Source organism: Callorhinus ursinus, unplaced genomic scaffold (assembly GCF_003265705.2).
Source record: "Callorhinus ursinus isolate GAN/ISIS: 27379988/994484 unplaced genomic scaffold, GSC_fseal_2.0 scaffold18, whole genome shotgun sequence".
NCBI classification, from domain to species: Eukaryota; Metazoa; Chordata; class Mammalia; order Carnivora; family Otariidae; genus Callorhinus; species Callorhinus ursinus.
The window spans coordinates 5,934,190-5,960,914 of record NW_027397080.1 but is presented as its reverse complement, the minus strand read 5'-3'; the positions used below and the strand labels follow the sequence as shown (position 1 = coordinate 5,960,914).

General features: G+C 42.0%; 1 protein-coding gene across 12 annotated transcripts; it reads left to right on the top strand.

Moving 5' to 3' along the window:
• The first annotated feature begins 234 nt into the window (after positions 1-234).
• On the top strand, positions 235-26,725 carry CAP1 (cyclase associated actin cytoskeleton regulatory protein 1). Of its 12 annotated transcripts, none has more exons than XM_073902837.1 (13): positions 235-351; positions 14,307-14,425; positions 15,014-15,114; positions 16,955-17,032; positions 18,803-18,946; positions 19,048-19,133; positions 20,805-20,910; positions 22,106-22,283; positions 23,660-23,844; positions 24,021-24,144; positions 24,392-24,474; positions 24,798-24,941; positions 25,545-26,725. In XM_073902837.1, exons 2-13 carry the CDS (start codon positions 14,317-14,319, stop codon positions 25,626-25,628), a joined length of 1,422 nt encoding a protein of 473 aa, XP_073758938.1. In that variant the 5' UTR covers positions 235-351; positions 14,307-14,316; the 3' UTR covers positions 25,629-26,725. The 12 variants fall into 12 exon arrangements, with proteins under 12 accessions (XP_073758938.1, XP_025712196.1, XP_025712197.1 ...); XM_025856411.2 differs by having other exon boundaries at positions 15,011-15,114; XM_025856412.2 differs by having other exon boundaries at positions 242-369.

The following is a 26,725-nucleotide window of genomic DNA, read 5'->3' as shown; positions in this document are numbered from 1 at the left end:
GTGGAGCTTAGCCGGTAATTTCGGCCCTTCATTGGCCTGGACGATTCTGGCGGAGAGGCGTGGCCTACCCTTGAGCGCGCTCCCCCGGCCGCTTTCGCTTTGGGGGCGGAACTCTCTCCCATGTGCCCTCGGGTCTAGTGAGGATTCTCCCTTCCCGGCATGGAGAATAGGGGGCGGAGCCACGAGCGGGGCGGCCAGACTTCCTTCCCGGTCTCTGCTCCACCGCGGCGTTTCAGCGGCCGTCCATTTCCGGTGGGGGTGCCGCGCCCAGTAAGGGCCCGGAAGTGGGTCGCGCGAAGATTGCTGGGCGGTTCTTGCCGGAAGTGGAGAGCGGCTGATCGTAGTCGGGAGGTGAGGCGGAACTCTGAGGTGAGGGTACGCGGCCGGGTAGGATCTAGGGTCCACTCCGCGGCCCACCGGCCCCTGGCGTTGTGAATGGCCCTTCCGGCCTTCGCGCGCGTGGCGAGCCCTACTGAAAGGGCCCGAGCGGAGGCCGTTAGGCCGACCCGGGATCCTGGGCGCGGTCTCTTGAGGTGGGGCTGGGGTGACCATCTGAGCCGGGCTCCTGTGGGGAGGCCCGTCCGCTGGATTTCGCAGTCCTGGCTGTCGGCCTCAGGGGGGCCTGTTTCCTAAGGTGCCCAGACGTAGGCATTCTTAAGGAACCAGCGACACTTTAGAGTGTATCCCCCCCCATCTCGTCCCCATTGCACGGATGGGTAAATTGATCCCCGGGACGAAGAGGCTTGTCTACGATCTAATAGAGAGTGAGGGAAATAATTGGAATCAAGACCTCAATTCCTTAGATCATCAGTTCCAGTTCCTTCCTACGACTATTTCCCAGGAACCTCTCTCTACCTCTTGAGTGGTCTTCCGGTCGGTGTCGTCTCGCGGGCAGCTGCAGGTTAAAGACCACCCGCTGCGTGTTTTTTTTGTTTGTTTTGGTTTTTTGTTTAATGCAACCTGTTTGGAATGCCTGGGGAGTTTTTCAAAAGAGAGTGGGACAGGTCTTTGTATTTGCAGTCAGGTAGCCTCTCATTTCTCCAGGTCCGTTGCTCCTTTTCTGAAAGGAAAAGGAAAAAAAACTTTATTGAAGGTGTTGCATACTTCTGGACCTGAAATCAGATGGCTCAGGTTTGGTCTGGCCCCACTGCTAAGTATCTGTAGCCATAAGATGCATTATTTAACTTCCTTGAGCTTCATTTTTCTCATCTTTTAAGTAGAGATCTCTGCTTACCTCACAGGATTAAATTCAGTGTAACAAATTCTGTTTATTCAGTCAGGCACTGCCATATCCAGGGAATGCAGTTTTGAAACAAAACAAGCCAGACCCTGCCCACATAGAGCTAACAGTTTTTGCAGGGACGTTTAAGAAGTAATTATAAATGTGAGGAGTGTTAGGAAAGAACAGGGTACTATGGAAATATATAACTTGGGGCTCAGGAAAATCCCTTCTGCGGAGCAGAATTTAAGGTGAATTTTGAAGGATAAATAGCAGTAAGCTTGATGAAGAGAGGGTGAGAACCTTTTAAGGCAGAGGTTAGTATCAGAACTGTGTTAGTTGAAGCTCTTTGTAGGGATCCCTGTTCAAGTGAAAAACAGGACAGCCCAGCACATTCATCATTCACCACTCATTCATTGAGCCCTTAATATGTTTGAGGCACATATTAAATGAGGCATTTGGCCCTGGTGGCTAGGAATATAGTTGTTACCATGCGGGCTGGGGTAGGTTGGGGATGGCTTACCGTCAATGCACTGTGCGAGCACAGGGCTATGCAAGAATAGAGGAGGAATACCTGAGCCGGGTATCTATGCTTTGAGGAGGAAATGGAGGATAAGTCTAGGAGGACTTATTTAGCCATATGGTGAATCTGGAAAAGGGATTTACAGGCAAAGAGAGCAAGGACATGGAGATCTGGACATGCGAAAGACCATGACTAGTTCAGTGTGACTGAAATTTCAGTAATGCATGGAGAAGTGAAGGAGTGGGAAGTGGTGGGTCAAATATGAAGGACCTTGTAAATCATGCTGAATAATGTGGATCTTAGAAAGCTTGTGAGGATGCTTTGAAGGGTTTTATGTAGGAAAATGATGTGGTCAGATTTATGTTTTAGAAAGTTTAGTTTGTCAAGTTGGAAGGGACATGATGGTGAAGTAGACCAGTGTTGGGAAGCTTTTGCCATAGTCATGGCTTGACCTAAGACAGTGACAGTGGGAAGGAAAGGAGGGATCACATTTGAGCAGTATTTAAAAGATGGAATCCATAGAATTGGAGGCTAATTGTTTATGGACATGAAGAAATAGGAGTAGTCTAGGATGAATGCCTGGCTTTCTGGCTTAGGGAACTGGATGGTACCATTCACTAGGGTAAGTAATAGGAGAGGGGTAAGTTGGGGAGGTAGCATGGAAAGAAAATGAATTTTGGACATATTTTATTTGAGGTGTTTGCAGCACATCCAGGCAAGGATGTCTGATAAGGTGTCCCAGCTAGAGGAAGCCAAGAGCAAAGATGTGGAGGCAGGAAAGGGCTTACATTCAATGAAGTATTGGAGTTTGCCTGGAGTTTGCAGCAAAAGACCAGACCAGAAAAAAAGGTAGATAGATGGCTGCCAAGTTAGGAAGGGCTTTTGATGCCTTGTTTGAATGTGTTTGGGTTTTATTCTGTGGTTGGCAGTTTGTTTATTGAGTTGTGTTGATCCAGCATAAAGAAATTTCTGTAGGAATTTCCCACCTTTTTCTTCACTAGAAATACTTCATCAATCAGGTGGACATAATTTATGTCTGAGAGGAGTTTAAATAAAATGGTAGCAGTGAAAGTACTTTGTCAAGTACAACCTGTCATGCAAACCAAAAGTGGTGGTATTGTTAAATTTCAGTAAGCGTATTTTTGCTCTGAGAAGTTAGCTGTTTAATTTGTAACATGCTTGGTTTCCAATTTGAGGAGCAATCTTTTTTTCTCACCCCTTTTCTTGGTTATACATACATACGTTGCAATTATTTTTTTAACCAGGGACTAAGCCTTTAAAAAGTGACTTCCTCCTTTCAGTTTTCTGTGAAGCATTGTGGGTCAAAGATGTGTTTTACTTAACCGAGCAAATGCAAAGTGTCATTGGAGGTTGAACCCTCTGGTTGGAAATTTAATTCTGAGATTTGAAATCTGAGGATCCTCAAGCTATATCTTACCCAGTCCTGGTGATTATCCCTTTGAATTGTCATCATCAGTTTCTTTTTTTACTTTCTATTAACCTGGCTTTCATACTTAAATTTCACCTTCTCTACCATAACCAGGCTAATCTTTTAAAAAGAACCATTTTCGTCTTCTTATCCTGACCTGGCTTCATATTCCTAAAGAATCAAATCTAAACTCCATTGTCCAGTTTACAAAATTCTCCACAGACAGACTCTTACCTTAATTTTCATTAGATGATACAGATTGACATTCTAATTTACAAAGTCCTAAACTACTACATTAGCATTTTATTTATACCTCTTGCGCTTCCCTTTTGCTCCTTATTATACTAGAACAGGGTTTCTTAGAAACTTTGGCACAATTGACATTTAGGCTGGATGGTTCTTCATTGTGGGGTTGTCCTACCTGTACATTGTAGGTTTTTAGCAGTATCCCTGGCCTCTACCCATCGGATACCAGTAGCACTTGCTCAGTTGTGCCTACCAAAAATGTCTCCAGACATTGCCCAATGTCTCCTGGAGGACAGAATTGCCCCTGATTGAGAACTACCGTTTTGGAAAGTATCATAACTATGTTATGCAGTGTCTTATCTCTCCAACTAAATTTTCTAGGGCAGGCTTCATGGCCATGCTTAGTACAATGTATGCACATGATAAGCACTGGGTATCCTGTAGTGAATGAATCATTTTTCACTGAGGCATCAAGAATTATTGTTTATTCAAGGAATTTCTGGGTGGTACTTGAAGGACTTGCCTTTTTGGTTTTCCTCAGAGGATGTGATCTTGATAGAGTACCTGTGATTAGGCACTCACTAGAAGAAAGCTTTGGGTTGGCAGTGCAAGTCAGCATATTTATATATCCCTTGTACTGGATATATAAATTCCTGTTATGTTCATGGTGCCTGTATTTAGACAGCTTGGTTTAGTGAACAGGGATTACCATTTATTTTAAATTGCTTATAGTTTATGATGTTGGTACTCTGTTTATTTTAATTGATTAAATTGTTAGAGTTGAATTATCTTTAAATTAATGCAACTACAGCATTCACCATGAAACTTTCTTTTTTGATATACCATTATGTAAACGTAATAAAAAGAATCAAAACTCTAAAAATATTCCTTGGCTATAATAAAGCTTTGTTTGCCTTGTATTACCAGACCTGCAGTGTTAAACTTTTCCATTTGACTGGAAAATATAGCTGAAATGTTTCGTGGAAGGAGTGAGCTTGCTTTTTTTGTTTTTTTGTTTTTTTCCTGCAGAGGTCATTTAAAATTCCTATACTTAAGTTTAATTATAGACTTAACAGTCACATATTTTTTCATATCTCTAGCTGTAGCTGAATCATGGCTAGGGACAAACGGCATCCTTAGATCTTTGTGCAGCTACACAGCTGAAATCAGCCAATGCACTTATTCCTTATACAGGTAAAAGATCTCTGCTGAATGCTCTTATGCAGTTAATCTTCATAACATTCCTTAAATATAAGAGAGAGGGGGGAACCCATGGCCACATAAAGTTGTTTATTTGCCCCAGCCATTGAAACAGCTAGTTCCTAAGTCTGACTTCAGCTTACACATTCTAACTAGCTTTACTCCTGGAATTTCAGATAGGGGACAGAACCGGAGACAGATGCTGATACTGGATTGGATTCTTTCCCTCCCTAGAAGATAGGCCTTTCTCTTTTAATCTAAACCTCAGATGGCAGTGACTCAGACACTAAATATCATTGGTTCCCTCAGTGAAACCAAATGCTTGGGCAAGAACAGTGGCTCCTGATTTGGGTTAGATTTGATGGCATCTTTACTGGGGCAAAGTGGTATCTGTTCTTTGGTTTCTGGGTTAAAACAACCAGTTCATAAATGTCTCCTGTTAGCATGTCTAGGTTTGGCTTTGTGACATACTAGGGCCTAGTGATGAGAACTAGGCTCTAATTCTATATTGTTAGGAGCAGAACTACCTAATGCCTTATAGCTTCGTGGTACCTTAGGAGAGATATCCAAGTGAAGCTGGGTTTTGTTTTAGTTTTAGTATAAAGAAATTATCTAGCTATGTTAAAGAAGGTTTGGATAAATGGGTAAATTGTCCAAAACCCCATCACGTCTAATGTGACAAATATTGTAAATTTTGTGTTCTCTTCAAGTCTTTTTCCACAGTGCATTTAGCTATTCCCCTGTAAGTAGAAGTCTAAGGTTTTTTTGTTTGTTTGTTTGTTTTGTTTGTTTTTAAGGTAGGCTCCACAGGGCATCTAGGCGGCTCAGTTATTTGGGCATCTGACTCTTGATTTTGGCTCAGGCCACGATCCCAGGGTTGTGCGATCAAGCCCTACATTGGGCTCCATGCTTGGCACAGAGTCTGCTTGAGATTCTCTCCCTCTCCCTCTGCCCCTCGCCCCTTGTGCACTTGCTCTCTCTCTCTCTCTCTCTCAAATAAGTAAATAAATAAAGTAGGCTCCACACCCAGCATGGAGCCCAACACAGGGCTTGAACTCACAACCCTGAGTTCAAGACCTGAGCTGAAATCAAGAGTCAGACGCTTAACCAGCTGAGCTGCCCAGGCGCCCCAGTAGAAGTCTAAGTTAACACTGCAGTGAATATCTTCTACCCATAACTTTTCCCACATTCGTATTATTTTCTTAGGATGCCATCTCAGGAACAGAATTAAAAAGTCAAGGCCAAATGAAGCATTTTGAAGCAGATCAGTTGGGTTATCATAGTTGCGCTGTCATCGTGTACGAGCAGACTTGTATAGCTGCTTTTCAGTTTTCCTTAAGGGTATGACTTAGAGGAACAGCAACAGACAAAGTCGAAAACATTTTAAGCATAGCAGCTTCCAACTCAGGTAGACCAGTGGCTTAATCGCCTGGTTGAGATGAGACAAGAACTTTAGGAGTAAACCTGGTTCCATTTACTTCTGAACAACTTCCTTGAATAGGCAGAAGGAATTGGATTGTTTGAATTGTTGGAATGATGAGACTGTGAAGCAGCTTTGTCAGGAGTCACTAGCCATTTCTGATTTTTCTTGGTTTCGGACCACAAAAGAAATTGCTGGAGAATCAACCGCATAGTTTTCTTTTTGCTCTGCGTGATATCCCTCCAAGAGCTTATTCATTCTCATGACTTTGTGATATTTCTTTGCCAGTAACTTGTAAAGTCTCCAGCCTTGATCCTTCCCCAAGCTTTATTTCTAAATACTTGTCCACTTAGAAGCTTCATCTCCTCTTCAGACTCTGCTTATCCAAAACTGACCTCATCTTCTTGCCCTAATACGTGCCAGAAACCTGTTTCTGCCTATAGTGTCATCATTCTCTTAAATCCCTGGATTTGCAATTTGAGTCATCTTTGACTCCCTTCTCTGAGTGCTACAGTACCCAATAGTTAGTACCACACAGTTAGTACTTGTTCTATGTTTAATGCACAGTTGTTTTGTATGACCTCCAGGGGCAGTACCAAGATCAGTGGGTGGAAGTTGCAGGGAAGCAGATTTTGCCTCCATATAAGGAAGAATTTTTAAATACTTTGAGCTGTCTGAATGGAATGGGCTGCCTCCAGAAGTCTCGGGTTCTCTACACTGAAGGTGTTTGAACAGCGGTTACCTGACTAATTGCTGAGGATGTTGAAGGGATTGTTCTGGCATCAGATGGTGTTTTACAAGATGATTTCTAGAATCCCTCCTAATCCTGAGAGCCAGTGATTCAACTGAAGGCAGCTTTGTTTCTCCTGCTAATTCCCTTGGGACAGGAAAACCTGTCCATTCTTTTCTATTCCCACTTAATTCAGGTACTGGTCACTTAGTTACCTTAAACTGATTATTTGTAGGTTAATTGATTCTTTTTTTGTTTGTTTCTATATCTGGCTGGACACTAAATGTGGGTTTTTTTTTCCTTTCAAATATAAAAAAAATTTTTTTTCAGCAGCCCTCTTACTTTACAGCTTGGTGAACAGCAGCATTTCAACCTACTTAGACCCTAATAGCTTCCTGGTTCAACCTAACCTAGACCTTAATATCTTCCCCATTCCAAATCGCATTCTGTTTATCAGACAGTATCTGTAAAAATTTTGCTTTCATCATATTATTCCTTTACTCAAAATGCTTAAACAGCTTCACATTTATCGCAACATCAGATTCAGATACTGCCTGGCTTTCAGTGCCCTTCATAACCTGGTCTGGCTTGCTTATCCAGCCTTATTTTTCATGACACTTGATGCTCTGTGCAGGTTAACCTACTCACACTTTATATACAAAGCCTTCGTGTTCTCTCCTCCTTGCTTCTGATTGCTCTGGAGTGTCTTCCCTTTTTCTTTTACTTTTTCCATCAAGATGCCCCACTTTCCTCCTGACTATCTCCAGTCCTCACTGATTTCTTCTCAACTCTCAGAGCGTATAGTCATTTATACTGTATCATTCAGAACCATACACATTCTGCAAAGAAAAAGCTCTAGTATATAGGCTGATGCTATAACTTTTCCTAATTTACCGGGAATTAGGACAAGTTTTCTTCCTAATTTCTAACAGAACTTTAAAAAATGTAGTCATCATTATTTATTCCATTGGCATTTTCATTTGTGTTGGTCTTCCCAATTAGAATGAAAGTTTCTGGAGGGCAGGGGCCACATGTCTTCTGTTTTTAGTAGCTGCTAAGTACAGTGCTAAGCACTTTGATTTTATGAGCATCTTTTGTGTGCCAGGTTGTTCTAGGTGCTGCGAAATGGTGGGGCTGGGTCGGAGGAGGAGAATGGATAAATTCCCATCCTCCTGGAACCTGTCTTCTAGCACACCACGTGCAGTGATAACATTTTACATTTGAACTGCATTTTAAGGCTCCCAAAATAACTCATCTCCTTTGATCCTTCCATCTCTGTGTGCCAGGTGAGGACCCATTATTAAATGACTGCCCTGTGGTTATACAGTGAATACATGGCAGAGTTGGGACTCAAAGCTTGGTCCCCTGAATCCTAGTTTTTTTCCTTAGACTTCTGTAATTAGGACTGCCTCTCTTTTTGAAGGTTTTATGATGAACACTTAGATAGTTGGGAATCTGTACATTCATTTATGGAAGCTAACACTTGGTTCTTGGCTATTGTCAATCAGAAATGACAACAAGATCAGGCAGAGCTGTAATTTTCTACTCTGGCACTTCTAAATTCTTGTGGAAAAGCCTTATTTTAAACATTTGCCTTCCAAATAGTGTCATCTAGCCTATGAAGAAATATTGGCCTCCGTGGAGAAAACTGAAAGCAGAGAAATTGAAAGCTGCTAATAATGTAACTAAAGACACCATGAAGAGGCCTTGAACCCACAATGCTGTGCTCAGCAAGTAGTAGGGGCTGGATGCTGTGATGAACCACATAGTCACTTAATTGCTTAAAAGCCATGTGGAGTGGTGGGAAGAGCCTCAGACTAGGATTCAGAACATTTGTGCTCGGAGTCTAGGTTCTCTACTCACAGGTTGTTCCATATCTGGCAGGCTTTTTAAGTTCTGTGAGTTTTTTCATTCTAAAGGTGGGGATCAGTATCTTCTTAACAGACCCCATAATATTTTAAGTCTCAAGAGAAGCAACAGATTGATGATGTAAAGCACTTAAAACTGTAAGGTAATATTTTTAATTAATATTATATGACTAATAAGGTTATTTTCTTTATGGTACTTGGTTTGAAGATCTCTTTATCATTGTGATTTGTGTCCAAGAAGGTAGCATTTATTTGACAGATGGGGATATTTGTAAGATCCTGGGGGAATAAAAATCTCTCCAGATTTGTCAGAGAAGAGACAACCAGACTTGTTTTGAGGGGAGAGGGTAAAGGACCTTTATTAGCCTACTATATTTATAGTGCCTACTACTACTACTGGAATTACAAAGACATGGTTCCTTCCTTAGAGTGGCTAGTTGCCTCTTAACTATTAAATAAATGATTCTAAACCATTATATTAAATGTGTGGTAGAGAGAAGTGCACGATGTTTTGTGGGGTTTTTTTGTTTAGATTTTATTTATTTGACAGAGACAGAGATAGCGAGAGCAGGAACACAAGCAGGGGGAGTGGAAGAGAGAGAAGCAGGCTTCCCGCTGAGCAGGGAGCCCGATGTGGGACTCGATCCCAGGACCCTGGGATCATGACCCGAGCCGAGGGCAGACGCTTAATGATTGAGCCACCCAGGCGCCCGATAAGTGCACAATGTAATGGGAGCACAAACTGGAAATGCTTCTTGGGGAGGTGGTACCTTAGCTGAGTCTTAAAAGGCAATAGGAGTTCTAGAGAGGAGGCAGATTGAGAAGGAAAAGCATACCTGGAAAAGCTTCCTAGAGAGGGTAACACTTTAGCTGAGTCTTAAAAGGCAAATAGGAGCTAGGAGACAGAACAACAACCAAGCAGAGTAGATAGCATGAAGGGTCAGAAGTGAGAGAAAGCATGATTCTTTCTGGAAAATGCAGGCAGTCCTGGCTTGCTGCAGTGGGTTTAGGAAGGGTGTGGCAAGAGGTAAAACTGGAAGAGAGTAGTAGGAGATAAAGCAGGACCAGATTATGGAAACCCTTATCTGGACTTGACTCTGAATGCTCTGGGAGAGTACTGAATGTTATTAAGTAAAAAGACTATCATAATTACATTTGCATTTGAGAAAGATTATGGTGGTAGTATGGAGAATGGATAAACAAGAAGTTGTATTACTGTAATTAGGAGAGACTGGCAAGGAGGTTATTGCAGTAATCTAGGCAAAGTCATTAAGACCTGATTTGTGACAATCAGGATGAAGTCAAGGGGCATCTATCTATTCAGGAGATAAGCAAGATATAGCCTATGGATTTTGATGAATGATTAGATTTGGGGGAGTAAGGAACAATATTATTTAGTTAACACTTAGTGAGTCCTTGCTGTTTTTCAGCACTGATCCAGTACTGCTACATGCACAGTTGACCCTTGAACAACATGGGGGTCAGGAGTGCTGACCCCCCAGTGCAATTGAAAATCAGCATATAACTTTTGACTTCCCCCAAATTTACTAATAGCCTGTCTGTTGACTGAAAACCTTAATGATAACATAAATAGTTGATTAACACATATTTTGTATTATATATATTATATACTGTATTCTTAAAATAAGCTAGAGAAAAGAAAATATTATTAAGAAAATCAAAGGAAGGGGAGCCTGGGTGGCTCAGTCATTAAGCGTCTGCCTTCGGCTCAGGTCATGATCCCAGGGTTCTGGGATCGAGCCCCACATCGGGCTCCCTTCTCGGCGGGAAGCCTGCTTCTCCTTCTCCCACTCCCCCTGCTTGTGTTCCTTCTCTTGCTGTGTCTCTCTCTGTCAATTAAATAAATAAATAAAATCTTTAAAAAAATAAAATCAAAGGAAGAGAAAATACATTTATAGTACTGTACTGTACAAAATTCATATGTAAAAGGATCTGCACAGTTCAAACCTGTGTTCAAGGGTCAAGTGTATTTCCCCTTTATTCTGACTTCAGCCCTTTGGATTTTGTACTGTTGTCTCCATTATACAAATAAGGAAGCTGAGGCTCAGAAAATTTGGTAACACTCATAGTCACAGTGCCAATGAGTACTGTTATTTAAATCCTCAAACTATCTGACTTCTCTAAAGACCATGCTCTTAACCACTATACTTTGTTGCCTGATAGTTCTGGGTTACTAACTTCGTCAATCAGGTGACTGATAGTGCTGGACTTCTGAGACACTGGGGGTGGGAGGTGTGGGAAGACTATGAGTTCTGTTTTGGATACTTCAGTTTGAAATGTTTTCTGGACGTCCAGGTAGGGATGTCTAGAAGGAAGCTGGATCTAAAATTATAAATTCCAGAAGGATGGCTTGAGCTGGATATGCTGTTCTGGGAGTCATTGGTCTCTAGATGGTTGTTGTGGTGCCACTCTGGAAGCAGGCTGGATGGTACTGTGATAATGCTAGTTGAAGACTTGGGAGTGGACATGACCACCTGAAGAGTGAATATGTGTGTGGCGATGGAGAATGAGACAAGGTGTGTCTTTTGGTCCCTTCAATTCTGGATATTTTTTCCTATAGCATCTCACATTTTCACCCTGCCTCTACCAAAAACAAAAAACTAAGTACTGTTCTCCTGTTTGGTTAATGGTAGAATGAGATTACCTGTAAAGGATAGCTGTATTACCCTTTTACATTCTGTTTAAGTTAGACAGCAGAACTGTAGCTTGTTTAGCAATGAAAGCTTACAAGTCCCAAGTGAAGTACAGAAAAAAAGGATCTAAAATCTCATGAAGCTTTTACTAAGCTTTTAAGATAGGTAAGTGTTCACCAACCCTGGCAGCCATTAGAGACACTTGTACTGTTTTCCATGTTAACAATAGCCTCAGCCTATAGTATCCATTGTATATGAAGGAATGTGTTTTATAACAGAATGGGTGGTATCCTTTTTTTTTTTTTAGGATTTTATTTTTAACAGGGTGCCTGGGTGGCTTAGTTGGTTAAGCATCTGATTCTTGATTTTGGCTCAGGTTATGATCTCAGGGTCATGAGATCGATCCCTGCATCAGGCTCTGCGCTGGGCATGGAACCTTGGAACCTGCTTGGGATTCTCTCTCTCCCTCTGCCTCCTGCCCCCCTCCCCCCTCACTTGGGAGCACGTCCTCTCTCTCTTAAAAAAAAAAAAAATGAAGGGAAAAAATATTTTATTTTTAAATAATCTCTGCACCCAACATGGGGCTCGAATTCACAACCCTGAGATCAAGAGTTACACGCTCCACTGACTGAGTCAGCCAGGTGCCCCTGGAATGGGTGGTATTTATTAATGGAAGATAGCTTGGGAGTTTACTGAATTGCTTGCCTTTTCCCCTGGGATTTATAGACTGTGGTGGATTATATGTGACTCTGTCCCTGGACGGTATCCAGAACGGTCAGTAATTTGGGTATTCAGGTGATGGTGGCATATAACATAAGGGAGAATATATTGGTTGCTTCTAGTCTATTTCATTTGTGAGAAGAGCAGAGACTTGGAGACTTCTGTTACTTCTCCAGGCCAGGGAATGAAAAGGTTTATTTGGTTCACATTTTTACTTTTTTCTCTGATTCTCTTTTAAATAACATTCTTGGGGTGCCTGGCTGACTCAGTCAGAAGAGCATGCGACTCTTGATCCTCAAGGTTGTGAGTTTGAGCCCCACATTGGGTGTAGAGATTACTTAAATCAAAACATTCTTGAGATGTCAAGATATGTGGAAGTATGGAAAACATGCTGGCAGTATAAAGAAATAAGTGATTCTTTAAAATAATAGTGTTTAAAAATGTAGAATTCGATATTTTATACTTTAATAAAATCAAAAGTATTTAGTTAAATTTTTTCACGGATATTCAAATGTAGCATTAAATTTTTCTCACTTTTTACTATCCTTATTTAAAAATGTAAATTTTTATCTCCTGTAATGTTGCTGTATTAAGGTTGGTCTTAAAGAGTTGAAAGCCTGTTCAGATGTAATGGCAGTGAAAGATACTGTTAACAGATAAATTTTTTTCTATGATAAAAACAAAAAACAAACAAAAATATTCTCTGGCAAGTCACTAGGCCCAAAGAGACCAAAGCCTATACACAGAAAAGAATGGACAGGGATTATATTGTCTTCCTTGGGGCGCCTGGGTGGCTCAGTCAGTTAAGTGTCTGTCTTCGGCTCAGGTCATGATCTCGGGGGTTCTGGGATCAAGCCCCATGTCGGGCTCCCTGCTCACCAGAGTCTGCTTCTCCTTCTCCCTCTGCTCCTTCCTCCCCATCCCCTCTCGTGCTCTCTTTCTCTCTCTCAAATAAATAAATACAATCTTTTTAAAAATTAAAAACTATATATATTGTCTTCCTTACTTTGTCTCGTAAGCTGCCTGTCTCCTCCACAGGGAGGACAGTGTGTTAGGTTGAGATCTTCTGAAATGTCATCTTTGAGGAAATTGTAATTGCTATGGTCATTTTAGTCAATTTCAAGGGTGTTGAGCTCACTTAGCTTCAGTTACCTGAACTAATTAATGTTTTGAACTGGAATCTCTCCCAAGTCAAGGCTTTGACTGAAATTTCACTGACTTATTTTTATGATATCACTTATCACCTCAAACATTTCATGTGGGTGTGTCTTGCAAACATTCAATGATTATTTATGTGTATAGTATGGGCAACTTTCAGAACAGTTGCCCCTCTGGAGTTTTGGGATGCTATGCTTCAGGTTCATTAACTTCATAAATAAAACACCTTCTACTTGCCAAGTAGTGGTCTAGATGGTAGTGTATAATGGGGAACAAGCCAGAGAAGTTCCTTTTTCTGGTAGAGCTTAATTTCTTTAGGATTTAGACTTTGAGTGAGACTAATTTCAGATAAATTAGTACTTGTGAAAGATCTGAAAAAAGCTCTTCTGGATGTGTCTGTCTGCCTACTGCAAGTCCAGATCATACCATCCTCATTTGTGAAGCCTGGCTTAATGGCAGCATGTCCATACTATCCTTATCTGATTCTTTCAGCTGATACGCTCTTCTCCTTCCTGAAATTCTGTTACTCTATCTGCAACATTCTTATATCACCTTAACATTTTTTTTCTATTTGTTTGTAGTTGTTAGTGTGTACATGTCAAATACCCACTATGAGACTGTAAATTATTGAGGGCAGAATAAATATCCTATTCATCTTGGTTTGGGGCATTCCATATGTAGGCAGCAGGATGTTGTAGGAAAAAACCCTGAACTTAGAGCTAGAAGACTTAAATTTGAGTGCTAGCTTTCCTATTAATTAGCTGTGTGACTGTAGGCAAGTCATTTAACTTCACTGTAATTAAGTTTCCTCTCCCTACACTGTAGTAATTAACCTTCCATTCCTGAATAGTTGTTGGGAGGCACAAACTGAGATAATATATGTGACTGTACTTTATAAATTATATATTAAATTTATAAATTCTATATTGCTTTCATTGAACACCTTTTTCGGGGTAGCTCTCTTGTTTAAAGTAGTCTTTATGATTTTGCAAATATGTTAGTCTATTTTTCATCTTGTTGTATTATTAACTTCTGTTCTTCAGATTTAGCATCCTCCTCACCCCACAAGTATTCTGTCTTTTTTCCTTAGGTGCTATGTACTATTAAAACAACAAGTGACATATGATCTCTTTCAGCAGGTGGTACATTATGGCTGACATGCAAAATCTGGTAGAAAGATTGGAGAGGGCAGTTGGCCGCCTGGAGGCAGTATCCCATGCCTCTGACATGCACTGTCATGGAGACAGTGCTCCAAAAGGTAAGCAGTATACAGCGCAGCAGAATACTTTGAATGAAGACACAGCGTCTTGGCCTGAAAGCTTTCTATCAACAGTGTATTCTCTCCTTTGGAGTTAACTTCTCAAAATGCTTAATCTACTAAGTTCATTGCCTGTGAACAGATAAGGGAGGAAGTGACTTACGCAGGGAGGCCTGTGGTTATTTTAACATGAGAACTTCCTGCTTGTGTGATACTTCCTGTTCTTTTTTTAGCAAAACCACTCTAGTGTAAGTTGAGTGACAAGTGATATTAAAATTTCCTCTGTCCAAATGATTGGCAAATTAGCCTATTTTGCATATGCACCAAATTAATCATACAATGTTAGAGCTAAAAGGGAGCTCAGGGGATTTTTTTTTTTTCATTTTCATTTTATAGGTGAAGAAAATTAAGCTCAGAAAGGAAAAGGAACTTAGGATCACACAGTCAGTTAGTGGTAGTACTGGACTCATGTTCCAATATTCTGTTTACTGTATTACTTTGCCTCTCCACTTTCATGTGGAAGTGCTTTTTAACAAATCATCTTTCTGGTGCATGACTGATTCTTTGTGGTGTGTCTGTCTTTAGCAGGAGCAGCTCCATATGTGCAAGTATTTGACTCACTGCTTGCTGGTCCTGTGGCAGAGTACCTGAAGATCAGTAAAGAGATTGGGGGAGATGTGCAGAAACATGTAAGGATGTTTTGCCCCTTTTTCCCTCTTTGAAGGACCGGTGGCTGTCTTCAAATCCTACTCCTTGGTTTAAGAGCCCCTTGAGAGGCTCCTGGCTCCTTCTCTTTTACCTTCATTGAGGAGCTCACTCCAGGCTGGAACAGTTCCTCAGATTTTTCCAGGCCCTCTGCTTTTATCACATTTTCTGCGTGGGCTTCTTTTATACTGATAACTTGCTTGGTGCATAAAACATGGCTTGGTTGGGTGCCTGGGTGGCTCAGTCAGTTGATTTCGGCTCAGGTCATGATCTCAGGGTCATGGGATCAAGCCCTGCATTAGGCTCCATGCTCAGCGAGGAGCTGCTTGAGATTCTTTCTCCCCTTCCTTCCCTCCCCCCATATGTGTACAATAAATAAATAAGATCTGTTAAAAAAATAAAATAAAATAAAATAAAATAAAATAAAATATGGCTTGGTTCATCTTTATAGTGAGAACATTCTACCATTCTGATCCCCAGCATGTTATATAACCAAGCCTAGGGTGGCTTATTCAAAGGAGTCATAGTCATGACTTAGCATTTATAAAACTATGCATGATAGTTATTAGTTATGCTAATGTGAGTTATTTTCACACTTAGTTCACAGCAAGAATGTGAAGTAGGCAATGACAGGTGCCTCTCCACCCACCTTGCTTCATGTGCTGCCACCTCTATCGTCACCACTCCCACACTCAGATATATATTCTGAATCTCTCTTTGGGACCCAAAATCTTTCTGCTTGTCCTCTGAGTGATCCTCTGTAAGCAATAACCATGTTTAGGATCTTCCTGACCCTTCAGCAAGACTGGTTGCTTGATCTTTGGAAGATTACTATTTTGAGCCTTTCATGTACCATCTGTTGGCAGTGGTGTAGCTCTACTGAGTAGGACTGGGACTTAGATACAAGAGTGAGGGTTTGCATTTTTACTTTATACAGTGTAACATTTGCAAAGATTTAAAAACACGTATCACTTGTATGTTCTAAAAACGCAAATCTAGAAAAAATAGATTACCTTATTTGAATTTTTGTATTTAGATAGTGCTTATAGCCTCATGTTTCTTAAACTCTTTTGACCGTGACTATAAGTAAGAAATATGTATTTGTATGGGACGCCTGGGTGGCTCAGTCAGTTAAGTGTCTGCCTTCAGCTCAGGTCATGATCCCAGGGTGCTGGGATCGAGTCCCACATAGGGCTACCTCCTCAGCGGGGAACCTTCTTCTCCTTCTGCCTACCACTCCCCCTGCTTGTGTTCTCTCTCTCTCTGACAAGTAAATAAAATCTTTAAAAAAATAAAAATAAAAAAAAGAAATATGTATATGTAACTGGTCATAAGTTTCACTAAGCAGTGCTTCTCCTACTTGTACTGCGCTTTTTTTTTTTTTTTAAATCTGAATGGGTTATGACCCAGCCTTTTAGAAATAGCTTTAACCCAAAGAAGTAAATACCTTGAGAATTTAGGCATAAATTTGACCTTTGCCTTTACTTCTGCAAGTTTTTGAGAAAAGAGCTCTTTTGGTGATGAGAGACAGGAGGGATTTTTCAGTGCACTTCATATCGCACTGCATGTACATTTGCTAACTGATTTCATCTAAGGCTCACCTTGATTATCTTCATTTCCTGGATATGTATCCCTGATGAGTTCCAATAGGAACAGTGCTATATGTAATTCTGTTGTCACTCCCTGGAATCCAGAGTACCTGAGGAAAGGAACAGGACGTGCCTGGGTTGCTACCAGAGTACATGAATGTGGAGGTTTCTGGTTATTCTCAGGACCCTCTGCAGTTGTAATGTGTCACTGATAAGTGATTCTTCTTTCTGGCAGGCGGAAATGGTCCACACAGGTCTGAAGTTGGAGCGAGCTCTCTTGGTTACAGCCTCTCAGTGTCAGCAGCCTGCAGGCGTAAGTTCACTGCTAGTTGGTCTCTTTGTGGTTTGATACTCAGGACAAGTTGAGAAGTTTCTGCTAAATATCACAACATGCTAAAATAGATCTTCCAGGCTCATGTATGTTCACACCAAGTCCCAGAAATAGTCAGACTCAAAGTGCATGAGAATGTGCCATTGAGTATTTATTGGACTCTACTGTGGTTTGTTTGTTTTTTTCCCTGTCATTTTACTTAGGACCGTAGTTTACTCCTGGACCTTGCTTTTTCCCTCAGTAGACAACCTTTTTTAACCTCTCAACTGAGGCCAAATTCATCATATTGTCCTCTAAGCCGTTTGAGTCATAGAGAGTGGTTCTCTTGCTTCACAGTGACTGGGCTTTAGTAATGGTGCTGTGGAAATCCTAAAACCCCTAAAGTATTGCTTCTCCTCTCATCCTTCTATGGTTGGGAGCTCCCTTTAAGTTTACTCCTACCTCAAAATTTTATGCTGCCAAGGTATGAAAATCAGAAAAAATGTAGATTTTTCTCAGAGCCAAAGACTTTATTCTATTTGTTCTTTCTGCATTTGACTTTCCTAGGCAGAAGGTTAATAAAATAAGGCTTTCTGTTAATGCTTTTTTAAAACCCCTGGACCCTCAGCATGCCTAAATAACGTAAAAATAGTATAAGATAATGTTAAATATATTAGACTCTAATTCTTAATCTGTCTTGAATGGTTAAAGTATTTTGTCTAAACCTTTTCTCCAAACTCAAACTTTTCCCAACAGATTAGGCAGCTGAGACACTGTTAATATTTCCCATGCTTTAGACTAAGTGTTGGTAAACTACAGTCTCCAGGCCAGATCTGGCCTGCCATCTCTTTTGTAAATGAAAGATTTTTGGAACACAGCCATGCCCCTTCTTTCAACTATTGTCTATTGCTGCTTTATGCACTATAATGGCAGAGTTGAGAAATTGCAGCAGAGACCATATGTCCTGCAGAGACTGAAATATTTACTGTGTGGCTCTTTAGAGAAAGTTTGCCGACTCCTGCTTTAGACTGTTTTCGTGCTAAGATCTGAGAATTGAGATGTTCAGGAAACTGAGCTGGAAGGATAAAACTGAAAGGATAAAACATGGAAACACAAGATTCATCCATTTTGCTAAGCTGCCTGTTCAAATGCCAAGCCCTCTAATTGCATTTGATTCAGCAGATCTCTGCTCAGCAGGTGCTATATGGCTAGCAATGTATTGAGGACTATAAGGATTATAAAAGAGGGCTGAGACAAAGCCCTTGTCTTTGAAAAATTAATGAGAAATATTGAAAAACATACATGGGTCCGTTAATAGTTGTGCTGATGTGTGATAAGGTGCCAGAACTGGTTACGCTGACAGTAGCTGCTGTAAGAGGCCAGTGTGGCTGGAGCTGGAGGGCTGTTCCTCATGAAGCCTGAGGAACATTTGGATAGATGGAAAAAGAAGAGACCATCATGAGTAAAGGCTCAGAAATGAGGTAGTATCTCTTATTAGTGAAACAGAAAAGAGACAAGTGTCTGAAATGGTAGAATTTTGTGGTGTAGCTGGAGTATGGGTCCTGATCCGGAAGAACCACCAAATCTAGCTTGAGGAGAGTGAGAGGATGAGCAATATTTTAGCCATATGAATCTGTGCAGGATGAATTCAAAATTTATTTGGGTGTTCGTTATAGCCCATGAAGAATTCTTGCCTGCAGAATCAGAGTTGACCCAACACATAAAGCTTTTGCAGAAAGACTAACCTGAATCTTTTCCTGCATCTTTCCCTAGAATAAGCTTTCTGATTTGTTGGCACCCATCTCAGAGCAGATCCAAGAAGTGATAACCTTCCGGGAGAAGAACCGAGGCAGCAAGTTGTTCAATCACTTGTCAGCTGTCAGCGAAAGTATCCAAGCCCTGGGTTGGGTGGCTATGGTGAGCAGTGCAGCTTTCATGGGAGGGAAGGGATGGAATGAAAGCGGTAAGGAGATACAGCTGGAGAAGCTCTGAGTCACTGACAACTTCTCTTTCTCTAGGCTCCCAAGCCTGGTCCCTATGTGAAAGAAATGAATGATGCTGCCATGTTTTATACAAACCGAGTCCTCAAGGAGTACAAAGATGTGTAAGTCCAGCCTTTTTTCAAGGGGTCAGGGACAAGCCAGCTGGTTACTTGCTGGAGTAGCACTTTGGCGTTAAGGCTGTTGTGTTGGTTCTGTACCCCAGGGCTGCTTTCTGGAAAGTTTGATACATACTGGCTCATAGAAACTGCATTTGCAAGCAGGAAGTGTTTCTGCTTTCACTTCTGCTTTTTCTCCAGGGTTTGTAGAGCTCCTTTTAGTCTTCTAATCCTTACCCTTTCAGGTTTAGGAAGTTTTGCTAGAGGTAAAATGGACGAATGCCCTTTATTTTTTTTTTAAGATTTTATTTATTTGTCAGAGAGGGAGCACAAGCAGGGGGGAGGGGCAAAGGGAGAAGCCGGCTCCCCGCTGAGCAAGGAGCCTGATGCAGGGCTCGATCATGTCCTGAGCCGAAGGCAGATGCTTAACTGACTGAGCCACCCAGGTGTCCCAACGAATGCCCTTTAATTTGCCTGTTTAGACAAGGTGGATTTTGTTCCTTTGTTGAGAATTTCTAACTCGCCCCATAACAAAAGGTTCAGTAAGATTTACTAGGAAGTTTACTACGTAAAGTGAGAGGAGGGCTGTTTCGGCAAAGCACAGGTATCAAGTAAGGGGCATGGGGGTCATTGTATGTCTAACCACATATGTTCACCAGTCCTAACAGACTTCTCCATTGTTAGTTTTGAGCTGGAGTGACTGCAGGCAGCTATCACTCATCTGCATAATTACCCAAACCCTTCCTTTCTTCCATCAATCATTTGTTGAGTAACTACTCTGAAGGAATAGCCTTCATGTGTGTGAAATAGTTTCAGAACACCAGGTACTTCCTTGATCTTTCCAGCAACCTGGAGTTAAGCATTGCAGTGTTTTGATTTACCCCACCATTAAACTCCACACTTTACAGTTGAGCAAATTAGGTCTTATGCTAAATAGCCAGAAAGTCTTCCAGCTAATATATAAGAAGAGGGGAGACTTGAACCATAGTGCAGTGCTCTTTCTATAATCTAATGATGATGATTTCCTCCAGGGAAGTTTTAAATTTTTGGTGGGAGGGGCATATTTTGACATAAGGCACTGTGCTATAAGGCAGTTAAGTTTCTTGAAGTCCTGGAGTTCCACAGTGATGCCCGAGGAACCTTCTCTCCACCACAGCTTCATGCACAGAATGTCTGCTTTTATTAGTTTTGTATATTATGTTCTGCCTAAGGTCTACTTAGAAAAAACGGTTTTGCTATACTTAAAAAAGTTTGAGGAATACTGCTATACTAGATAGGAAGAGATATGATCTGCAGTCCCTATCCTAATGGACTTTAGTCTAATTAGGGTAATAGAATAGGTTAAAAAAGAATAGTAAAGCTTGGGGTTTTTTTAAAGATTTTATTTATTTGATAGAGAGAGCACAGAGGGAGAGGGAGAAGCAGACTCCCTGCTGAGCAGAGAGCCCGATGTGGGGCTCGATCCCAGGACCCTGAGATCATGACCTGAGCCAAAGGCAGACGCTTAACCAACTGAGCCACCCAGGCGCCCTATAAAGCTCAGTTATGATAGAAAAGCTGCCATGGAGCAGAGCCACGCCAGAGCCAGGAGAATACCAGTTCACAGATAGGAGGGGCTCTGGAATCGCTATTGTAATGTACCCTGGCCATCTGTGATGAGTTCTTTAATTCTCCCAGCGATAGGAAGCATGTGGATTGGGTCAAAGCTTACTTGAGTATATGGACGGAGCTACAGGCTTACATTAAGGAGTTCCATACCACCGGACTGGCCTGGAGCAAAACGGTTAGTGAGTCTTCCCTCCCTCCCTCTATCCCTTCAGGACGGGGTCCATATAAGTTTCTTAGACTTTGTTGCTACCAAGGTCCAAGAAGGAATGCTAGTCTTTTCAGTGGAGAGTAGAAAGAAAAAGGGGAGGAAAAAAAGGGAAAAAAGAAAAGAGTACAGAAAGCAAGGATCAAGAAATACTCAGTCCTACTCAGGTTCAGTACACAGATCAGAGACTGTGGTTGGGCTCACGGGCAGCCGGAAGAATGAGTGACATGATCCCAACCCTCCAGAAGCTTAAAAATAGAAATACAAAAATCCTAAGTCAAGTCACCAAGCTAAATGCTATACAAAGATAGAGACTACAGAGTAAAAGGGAGCGTGCGTCTCACTGGAAGAGATAGTATTTTGAACAGGTATACTCTGATCTGAGACTTTTTTCAAGAACAGAACAGTGAGAAGTGGGAGAAATGGGGATGCTAGCAAACAGCATAGCTTAAACAGAGTACGTGTAACATGTAGAGTAAATGTAGAGATTGGTCATCTCTGGCTTCAGTAAGGAGAGAGTCAGATTTTTGGGAGAAAAGGCTGGAAAGGAGGGTTGATTATGACTTTTAGACTTAATAATAGGTGATAAGTACCTATCATAGGTATTTGAGCAAGAGAGTGATAATGATCAGACTTATCCTTAAGAGAGTCTCAGTTTATAGGTTAGGGATAAGGGCTCGTGCTCAGACTGTGGAAGTGCTCTCATGGTGCTAGGGGTTGGTACAGAAGAACTTGCAGAAGCTATAACCACGATAATAGAAAGATTTGATGGAATTGAGGGGGTTGGAAGACTCCAGAAGATTGAACAGTCAAGCTTGGATAGCAGTGTCTTTTACTTAAATAGAAACAAGGGGGTGATTGTACAGTCTTGACCTTGTTGAGGCTGAGGTACTTGTGACACACTAAGTTGATTTACAGAGCTGGCTTAGAGCTGGAATTAGGTAGAGGCCCAAGGAACGATGGGAAAGTTGAAAAATGGAGCTGGGTTGGATCCTTGGGAAAGGGTAAGAGGGAATAAAGCCAAGCTGGGTGTGGATAGGGAGCATGAATCAAAGCATCAAGGGCTACAGTGGGTACCCCATGTCCCTGAATACATGTAGACCCTATTAGGAAGGGTACAGAGGGGAAGAGAGGATGGCTGTGTCACCTGCCTTTATTATTCCAGGGGCCTGTGGCAAAAGAACTGAGTGGATTGCCATCTGGACCCTCTGCTGGATCAGGTCCTCCTCCTCCCCCACCAGGTCCACCACCCCCACCAGTCCCCACCAGTTCAGGCTCAGATGAGTCTGCTTCCCGCTCAGCACTGTTTGCGCAGATTAATCAGGGAGAGAGTATCACACATGGTAAGTGAATATTTTGGTAAGAAGAGTTGGTACAGTAAGTTGTTTGGGCTAGATCTTACCAACTAGAGACCTGACGATCTATAAACCATAACCCTGGTTTGTGTATGGGAGATTTCATTTGGGGTGTCACTGTCCTTCAGGTTGCCCAAAGGGACCTCAAAGCTGGCTTAAATGGAAACTGAAATGGGTGATTACAGTTGAGGGAACCCTTCTGCCCCATAGTTAAGTTGTTTAATATTAAGTGGCGTATATAGAGTACCCTGTTGTACCAAGGCACAGTGCTGGCAGTTTACCCTGGAGCCTTTTTGGTGTTACCACACGGTCTCTTTTGGAAGTCATTGTATGTGTGTGTGTGTCAGGGGGTAGGGGGTTGTTAACTACCTCAGAGGATGTTTATTAGTCATGGAAATTTTGCGTAAGATTTACCAGTGTTGGTACAGAAAAAGTAGACACCCTATACGCAGCAGGTAGAGGACTAAATTATACAGCCCTCTTGTAGGAATCTGCCTATAAAAATGTCTAAAATAAAGAACAAGTATTATATAGTATTTTTTGTAGTAGCGAAAAATGGTATAACAACCTAGATATCCAGCAGTAAGAGAAATGGTTAACTATGGTATGGCCTCCTAATGAGATATGCAGCCATTTAGTCTTTTTCTACAGTGAACCATGCAGTGTTGGAGAAGAAATCTAGTATTTATACCACAGCCACAAGGAATGGTGCAGCTGAAAGGGCCAGTCAGTATTGGTTATTTAGATTGGGCCATATTCAAAAGCAAGAGGTGTATCAGCCTGCAGCAGGTGACTATGGAATGTTTTCCTTAAAAAGAAAAAAGACATTTTTAGAAACTGTAGGTTAACATGAGAAAATTTTTAAGTGTTAACTGGTTAAACCAAACTTGTTAACAGTGTGTATGGTTATAACCAAATACAAAACTTCTATCAGTAGGAATTTAAATGCAAACACTGAGTAGGGGGCATGGTAGGTCAGCTGTGGGTGAGGTGTCTTTCCTTTTACCATATTTTCTTTACTATCACGTATTACTTTTTCTTCTGTTGCTTTAAAAACTACATATTTTGTGAATATATATTCGGTATGTGTGTTTCAAGATCTTTTTCTGTGCATTCACATACCCATTCCTTTCATACACATTCCATGTTTTTGTTTTTGTTTTTTTTAATGGAACTGTATATTTGAACCATGGGGTAGAAGGGAAATTCTAAAAGCACTTCTCCAAAACTGCCTGTGAGAGAACATCTTAAAGGCCTTGGCTTTCGGCTTCAAAGTTTTTGTTAAAACTGAGAGAAGTTGGTTATTGCCTCAGCCCAAAGCCGTGGTATGAAGGTCAGGCACAAGGTAGCTGTTGTTCCTACAGCCCTGAAACATGTATCTGATGACATGAAGACTCATAAGAACCCTGCCCTGAAGGCTCAGAGTGGTCCAGTACGAAGTGGCCCCAAACCATTCTCTGCACCTAAACCAGGAGTCAGCCCATCCCCCAAACCAACCACAAAGAAGGAGCCGGCTGTACTTGAACTGGAGGGCAAGAAGTGGCGAGTGGTGAGTTAAAAATGCCAGGACTCGGGAAGCAAGTGGGGATGGGATTTAAACAGAGCACAGCCAAATGAATGCAGGGTTCTGGCTTAAGACTAGAAGAACAAAAGTTTGGGACAGCTTGTTTTCGGTGCTAGTGTGTATTAGTGATGAGATTCCTAAAAGGGGTATCTCTTTAACAGGAAAATCAGGAGAACATTCCCAACCTGGTGATTGATGACACAGAGCTCAAACAGGTGGCTTACATATACAAATGTGTCAACACGACATTGCAAATCAAGGGCAAAATAAACTCCATTACAGTAGGTGAGTTTCTGTCATTGTCCTAGGCAGGCTCTGTCCTAGAGTCTGAGAGGGCTGGAACCATACCTACCCTATTCCTAAAGATTCTTAAATTTACTACAGTAGCTTCCTTTAAAGTTATACTATTGATGGGGCGCCTGGGTGGCTCAGTTGTGTCCAACTGTTGATCTCAGCTCAGGTCTTGATCTCGGGGTCGTGAGTTCAAGCCACGTGAAAAAGTTATACTGTTGATCTGCTCCCTTTCTTCTAGATAACTGTAAGAAAGTCGGTCTGGTGTTCGATGACGTGGTGGGCATTGTGGAGATAATCAATAGTAGGGATGTCAAAGTTCAGGTAACTTGATATCTTGGCTCCTTTCTTTGGTCCCTGAGGAATTAACTGAAAGACATGGCTGACCCACAGATGTTGCTGTGGTGGGAATTTGATTCTACTGAGTCTGTAAGCTGAGCTGCTTTGGTGGCAGAAAAGGAGTTGGCTCTTATAGTGAGCCCTTTCCGGCACCCATTCCCAACCCACCTCTGGTATCCAGTATCTGCTGTGTACCTGTGAGCTTTTCATGTAGTTGCTGAATCACATGAAACAGGGCAAGCTTTTTCCTGAAATTTACTGTTGCTCTCCTCAGCCATTGGGACTCAGCTTCTTGGTTTCCTCTGCAGGTAATGGGTAAAGTGCCAACCATTTCCATCAATAAAACAGACGGCTGCCACGTTTATTTGAGCAAGAATTCCCTGGATTGCGAGATAGTCAGTGCCAAATCTTCTGAGATGAATGTCCTCATTCCTACAGAAGGCGGTGACTTTGTAAGTTCCTTGATCTCTTTGGTGGTATGATCTAAAAACAGGAGGGACTGAAGATTTCTTGCATTGGAGAAAGCTAGTTCATGGCCATTCTGCACTGAGTGGGTCCAACCTAGCAATACACACCTCAAACACCCATGAGTGTGAGATAGTCTCTTGAAGTAGAGCTCCAAAGGAGGGTGGCTTTCCTTTCTTAGGTTGAGCAGACGCTCAGGGTAGTAACAAGGAATGGGATTGAGTCATAGTCCCCTATAGGACTGGCGCCGTGCATCCGTATATGTCCTTATCTGCGCCTCCCAGGTCTGTCCGTCCCAAGATTGCTGATCCAGGAACAGTAGGAAACAGACTCACACCTCTGCCTCTCTGGCCTTGGGGCCTTTCTTATTCCTGCACCGCAGTGCTCCTCCGTTATGTCCGTGGCAGGGGAGGTAGGTAGTGCGAGATGTGCTGCCAGTTACGTGGCCAGGCTGCTACGTTTGGTCTCGCTCTCACAACATCCTACTTGCTCCAGGAGTTTAGTGGAAGCAGGCATTGGGAGGAAAGTGTTAAGATTTAATCCCAATTTATTTTGTAGCTTGGATTGAAATGTGGTTTTTTTATTTGCAGAATGAATTCCCAATCCCTGAGCAGTTCAAGACCCTATGGAATGGGCAGAAGTTGGTCACCACAGTGACAGAAATTGCTGGATAAGCGAAGTGCCAGTGGGTTCTTTGCCCTCTCCCTCACACCATGGGATAAATCTCTATCAAGACGGTTCTTTTCTAGATTTCCTCTACCTTTCTGCTCTTAAACTGCTTCTCTGCTTTGAGAAGCACAGCTACCTGCCTTCACTGAAATATACCTCAGGCTGAGATTTGGGGCGGGAGAGCAGGTCAGTTGATCTTCTGCAGGAAGGTGCGGCTTTTCCCTATCGGCTCAACCACACCACCAGTCCATTCTTAAGGAACTGCACACCAGGACTGGTGTGTTTTTAGCTTTCAGCCTTTGGGGACTATCTGACCAACAGTCTTTTGGAAGAATAAAGCAGTCCCCAGGGATTAACAGATCAGAATGTTCACACAACTTCTTTTTCTAACAATGAGCATGAAGGTAGCAGAGGCTGGTGTGATTCTAGCTGATTCTTCTAACCAAACTAATTTTTCATTGTTGACAAGTGAGGCAGGGGTTGCACCGGACCAAAGGCTGAAGCTTGGCCAGCTAGCATTCCAAGCAAAATTGTTTCCCGTAAGCATTCCTTTCATTCTGCGTTCCGTCCTGGGTCTGCCTGAACCTGAGAGAGTAGGTTCTCCTGGTGTGAGCTGCTGCAGCAGTGCCCTGCACCCAGGCCAGTTTAAGGAGTCTTGGCCCCTTCCTTTCACTGGGATCCCTGCCCAGCACGTTCCTACAGAGACGACTTAAGCAAGAAAAAAAAAAAAGGAAAACACACCATTCCAAGGAAATCTGGAATTCCTTCCTCCTTCCGTGCTAGGTGCCTGTCCTCCACCTTCACTGCCTCCACTGCCCCGTCATGCTCAACTGCTTTTGGTTTCTGTCTGGGCACCTGAACAAAGGACGAAAATCTCCACCGTAGCCTGGTTTTAGGTCTTATGTAAGCATCTTGCACAGCACTGCTAAGGTAAATTACAGTTTTTCTCTCTAGGACACTTACCAAAATATGCAACTTTTTTGGTGGGAAGAGAGATTGTCCTGTGACTTCTACCCATTTCCTGAGGCCTGTGGAAATAAACCTTTATGTACTTAAAGTTATACAGAAAATAGAATAAAATTAATACCAAACTTGCTTACTA